The 5,987-nt window shown below is 41.0% G+C and overlaps 1 protein-coding gene across 1 annotated transcript; it reads right to left on the bottom strand.

Annotated features, from left to right (window-relative positions):
• Nucleotides 1-443: 443 nt before the first annotated feature.
• INIP (INTS3 and NABP interacting protein) lies at nt 444-5,369 on the bottom strand (the record flags this gene model as incomplete). Its single annotated transcript, XM_009709702.1, has 3 exons — nt 444-860; nt 2,555-2,645; nt 5,267-5,369. Coding segments are annotated over 3 exons (290 nt in total), but the record flags the coding sequence as incomplete, so codon positions are not given.
• Between the last annotated feature and the right edge of the window lie 618 nt (nt 5,370-5,987).

Below are 5,987 nucleotides of genomic sequence, written 5' to 3'. Positions count from 1 at the left end.
TAACCATAATGATTCTATGATTCCAACAAAAATGAAACACACTAAATATTGAAAAAGGCATAACTAGAAAAATATGACCTTTCAAACTGAATTGTCCTTGCAGAAAACAGTTTCCATCTGAAATGTCCAGAGAACTTAAAAGACTTTTTATTTTGTATGTTAAAAGACTGTTGGAAACAATTGCTTTTTCCCCACTTTAATTCATTCTCCTATTTCACAAAACAAAATAAGAGGCAGGCACACTGTATCTAAGGACTTGAGACCAGGTGATACTACAATAGCAAACAGTACACTAGCAATGCTCCTGCATATGGGGGCAGAGGGAGGAGAAAAAAAGACTGACTGATACATTTCATAAATTCATGTCTGTTTTGATGGACAAAAGTAACATTTGTCTTTCTTTAAAGTCAAATAGTACACAACAAAAAAACCACAAATGCTGACAGACTGTGCATCTCTTGATGACTCTGCTTTGGACATTTATTTAAAGGAAGCGCAGAAACAGGGAAGAGCAAGCGCTACACACTTCACATACCAAGGAAGTCTTATATCTGACTTTGACCTGACATAGGAACAGAAATACAGGCTAAAAATCGCTGTTCAACAACAGTGTTCTTTCATCATTAGAGCTCACACTCCTAAAAGGCAACCGCAGAAATCCAGAAAAAAAACCCAGGTTTTAAGACAAGTAAAGAAATTAAAAGGCCAGACAGTTCCTGCTATGGACAAAAATCAGACCTTGCAGTTCTGAGAAGTGACATTCCTCATTCTGCCTCAAGTCGAGGTAAAACAGGAAGAATAAGGTTTCCAAATGCAGAGTCTTGAGTTATGAAGTATCCTGAGGAATGTGCGTGTGCATGCTGGAAAGAGAAAAACATTTGTTAAAGCATAACTCCCTGCAGCACTGATATAATTTAAGACTTCACAGCTTCTGCAGCATTAAATATTTATTTCTTCCAGTCTGCTCCTCAACTCTCAGAGTCAAATTCAAAACCAGTAGTTTAGATCAGCCACATCTGAACAGGGTCCATCAAGGCAGTTAACTTGGCCATTCCCTGCTGCTCCTTTTTCAGCAAATCCCATGAAGGTGGGGAGAACGGTAAATGAACTCCTGATCGCTCTCCTTTGCCTAGACCCATTTTTCCACTCCCACCTACACCCAACTGACAGGTCTTGGTTTGTGACAGCTGCCACATATGACTGCCAGAAGCGTGCATCAGTAGCATCACACAACCTGAGGCTGCACGTACAAGTGACGTGACCATACACACTCCTGTACGACATGGGACACCAGCATTCTGCTCCTGTGATGTACATATGCTTGTTCACCTGAGGAGGACGGCTGCTGCTTATGCCTCTGGACAACATTTGCAAAATCCTTCGTAGCCCTTCCCAGTTCAAAGACTGGACTCCAGTAAGCTAGACAGCCTGAGTATTCCTTCCTTCCACCACCAGGGAAAAGCCTTAGCGGACATCAAATTTAGCCTGAGCCAGCAGTGTGCCCCTGCAGGGATACAGGTTACCAGCACAGTGGGCTGCATCAGCAACAGCACAGCCAGCAGCACCAAGGGAAGGTACCCACGAGGCTGCATTTGCGATATTGTGTTTGATTGGAGATACAAACTGGAGGGAGTCCAACAGAGACTCAAAGAGATGGCTGGGCGCTGGGCTGCAGCTCTTATCATCCAAGGGGATGAAGAGAGGACTGAGCTGCTTGTAAGAATAGAAAGCTGAGGGGAGATGTTATGCTGCACTGCCCTAGAAACCTCCAGAGGATTCTTCCAGCCTACAACATTCTGTGATCAACACAGGACACCACCCAGAGCTCACTACTGCTCCCATTCATTTTAGGAGAAGCGATCTGGAGCTTTTACTGGGCAACAGAAGCACAACACGGCACAGGATACAAGAAACAAACCAAGGCATAGGATACGTGAACAGCGTTGCTAGTTTGCATCTCAACGTTCTTCCCATTCCTGTGCCCTCTGCCAAATGATGCTGTTGAGAGTGCCAGGGAGGCAGGCGGCCATGTAGTGGCCTTCCTGCTCAGTTTCCAATTTCAACACCAAAATCAGCCTCACCTGACATGAGCAAGAGAGCACCAAATAGAAGCCTGTAAACGTACAACGAAGTTTTCCAAGTCTTTCACCCCTGTCACTTGTAACTGCAGTGTATTTAGTTGGCATCTACTCAGATTCAACCAAGAGAAGCCATGTGGCTAGTTCTCCCTACCCTTCATGAGACATTCAGAAGTATGATGAAACCGACTCTTGACTGAGATGTACAAAACAACTATGATGATACTGTAGGCTATATTCCTATAGCCATAATGAGGGAGAATAAGCTGACAGATTTAACCTTTCATCCTAACAGAAGAATCATAGAATGGTTTGGTTTGAAGGGACGTTAAAAGACTTGTGACAAATACAGAGATGTATGAAAGCTAACCTCTAAAAGGGGCTTTTCATTCTCTCTAGGTGCAGGACTGCTCTCTGAAGGGATGCACATCTAAAGGACAGCCAAGCTAAACTCTACCTGAACTGTATCAGCTTACCTGCAGCGCAGCCTTCTGCTGTGCTGCGATGTGCTGTTGCTCAGCATGATCACGGAAATCCTTGTTCAGCGGTGACCTTGCAAGTGCAATGCTGCAAAAAAAGAACAAGATGGTATGATACGTACCACAGAAAAAAGACATGTCCTTGCCATTCTAGCCATAGATTCCATGACTTCCACAGCTCCTAATTTGACTCACAGCCTGACAACTGTTAACTATTGTTTGGAATTACTATTTGTTAACATAAGAAAGAAAAGGAAAACAGAGTGACCATAGCTGTACCATTTGACCTAGCATAAACAACTGATGCCAAACTAAACCGAGAAGTCCCGAAGCCTGTTGTGGATTTCAGTCATGGGTGGAGTCCCACTGAAGTCAGTGGAACCACTGGTGTGTAACATTAGACAATGCCAGTAATTTTTAAAACAACAGCTTTGTGTTTTCACCATCAGTCAGTCAGTGACTGTTCTAAACAACTGTGACAAACAGAAGCACTAACAAGAGCTCTGCAGTCTCTAACATAAGACCAGTTCTTTGGCAGGTGAGCAGCAGATCACTGCTTATGGTAAAGGGTCTTCCTACTGACGTAACCGAAATACTGATCCTCTGATGATAGCTTAGAGTACCTAAAACTGTTTTTGCTTACCTATCTCAGTGCAGTATACATTAGGTTTCAAATTAAAGTTTCCAAATGGGTTTGCTTGTCTTTCATATTCTAAGACTTGTCAACCTTGTTAACCAAAAAAGAAGAAATAAAAAGCAGACTTTTTTTTTTGCCCCAACTCTATAAAAGTAATATCATCAGCCATCCTCCAGATAGAAATCAGTGAGGGCTGCCATTAGAGCTGTATCACAAGGCAATTGACAACTACCTCTGAACTTGGCTCTGCAGACTGCTGCTGAAAGCCCAGCTCTTCTCAGTCATAGACAAAAGTATGAAGGACAACAAGGGATCCAAGCAAGCTCATCAACTGACCTTTCCCAGCAGCTTCAATGTCAACAGCTGATTTAGTAAACCAGTTTTTCAAAAGCACCTATGCTCATGAAAAGACCTTTAGCCAAATCTATGCCTCAATTCATAATGAAAGCTAAGTAACCATATTCTGAACAGATTTTAAGACAAGTATTAAGATAAGCAGCACTGCTGGAGAAAAGTACTACTCAGTTTATTTAAAAAGTAGTATTTTCAGCTATTTGGAAGGTATTTATTTTGCATTTAATTCCGTACCCTCTAACTTTTCAATATGATTTCTGTAGATAATCTTAAGGCTTCATTGTAAGCTGACACTTTTCAAGAGAGGCATTCTGTTCTTGGATAGGGGGTTCACATATGCCAAGGCCAGAAACCAATTAACTTGTTCACCTTTATGCTGGCCATGCCACTACTGTGCTTTAGGCACATCAAGCTCTTTTCTGTCAAGTTTGCAGAATTTCTGTGGTCTCATTTATGATAACTCTGTGGTCCAAAACCTTTGGCACAACATCCCTGCCACAGAACTGTCAGCTTCTCAAAAATCACTCATCAGCCCACCATGCCAAAGCAGAGTTCACTGCTCCTTTGCTGGTTCCGACCCATCCCCACCTTCAAAATTAGTACATTCTAATTCTGCTCACTAGCCTATACTGTTATTTTTCTTTAAAAAAAAACAAAAAAAACCCCGAAACCAAAAAAAACCCCGAAACCAAAAAAAAAAACCAAACAAACAAGCACTCCTTGAAACTCTGCCAGACTTGCAATGAAGGATGGAAACACTGTTGTCAGGAGTCAGGGGTTGTACATAACAGTAAGGTATTTCTATTTTCTTCTCTAATCAATAATTTTGCCTGAATGATAACGGTATATGGAGTCACTCAGAGATCTAACTCAGGTGATTTCAAATAGCCTGCATACTTTTTGATGGTAGGAAGGAATTAAAGGTGACCTAGAATCTCCTTGAAAAAAGACACAGGGAGCATTCAGACTGTATTCAGAGTATTTGACTCTCGTGCAGATACCACGTGTAACACACTGTGTCTAGAACGTGGCACTGCACTCACTTCATGCTGACCCAAAAGTTCAACTATCTCAATTTCTCCACGTAAACCAGCGTGTGATTTTCTAGTTACCGATTTATGACAAAAATCTAATCTTATTGTTTTAAATGGGAGAAATCCCAGTAATAGGTCTTAAACTCAGATTATTACACTTAAACTCAGATTACTGCATTATTGTTATTGTAAGGATGATTCTACACCATAATAACTCGGCATCTTTTACAAGAAGATCTGCAGTAACATAAACTGGCTTCGTCTTGCAAGTGAGTTTCAAGGATAACTCACTCCCTGCCGTAACTCTTCTCCTCTAAACACACAGTACCCTGAATCTAAGGGTCTGCTACTTTCATTCCTTAGGGCATTTTAGCATAATAATTAAATGCTTTCTCAGTGCCTGCTCCCTGATTCTTCTTTCAGGTAGACTTTAATACACTTCAGTAAGCATATCTGCTTCTCCCCCTCTCAAATGGAAATTATGTAAGCCAAAATTCAGGCTCTGTAAACCATTTTAAATACTGGCACATTCCTGAAGTGCAAGGTCTCTCTGACTGGTTATTGAGGACAGTCAGAAAACACTTCTGGTAAGTGTTTATGTAAGCTTACAGCTTACTTGCTTTTGGTTCCGGCCCCCCTCGATGTAATCAGTGATGCCCAAACAGGTCTAAGAACATAAAATACCTGGCGCCAGGGTGATTTGTGGAAGACTGGTTTTGCATAAGTAACTTTCTCTTCTCCTTGTCTAGTTCTGCCAGGATTGCAACCCTATTTTTATTCTGGAAACCTGGTGGGAATGAGAGAAAAATATTAGAGAGATCTACTTGATTTCTATGGCCCAACTCTGACCTTATGGAATTAAAAGTCTCAGTGCAACATAACATTACGATGAATACGCTAATCTTCAAAGCTTTGCACCCATCTGAAAGTCTATTAATATATAGGTTTCATTTTTCCTTTTCTCATTTTACAACATGAAATAGCTTCCTTAAGCTGTCATACATATTAATACATTTTAAAATACAGGTTTCTATCTGAAGTTAGATCCTACCCCTTCGGAAGCCAGCTCTGGAGCTATAAACAACGTATGTGATCAAATACTTGCCTTTCAAAAAAACCCATAAACTTATCACGTTCTAGATTTAAAAGGCAGTCACTGAATGTACAACTCAATGATAATAATGGAATAATATACTCATGGGGCCTAATTTCTCATGCCAGTGAACTCAAACTATAAGGCAAGTTTTACATATGTAACAGGTCAGAATGAGATGACCACTAAGCTTGCACGTGTGCTTCTACAAAAAAATTACAACCTTTTATTCAATCTATGCAGAAAGGTTACAGTTTTAATATCCTGATGTCCTTACATATACACACTATCCCTGTTCTGAGTAGGACCACA

Source organism: Cariama cristata, unplaced genomic scaffold, assembly GCF_000690535.1.
Source record: "Cariama cristata isolate BGI_N322 unplaced genomic scaffold, ASM69053v1 Scaffold46211, whole genome shotgun sequence".
NCBI lineage: Eukaryota > Metazoa > Chordata > Aves > Cariamiformes > Cariamidae > Cariama > Cariama cristata.
Note: the sequence above shows the minus strand (reverse complement) of the source record. Positions and strands in the feature narration are given on the sequence as shown.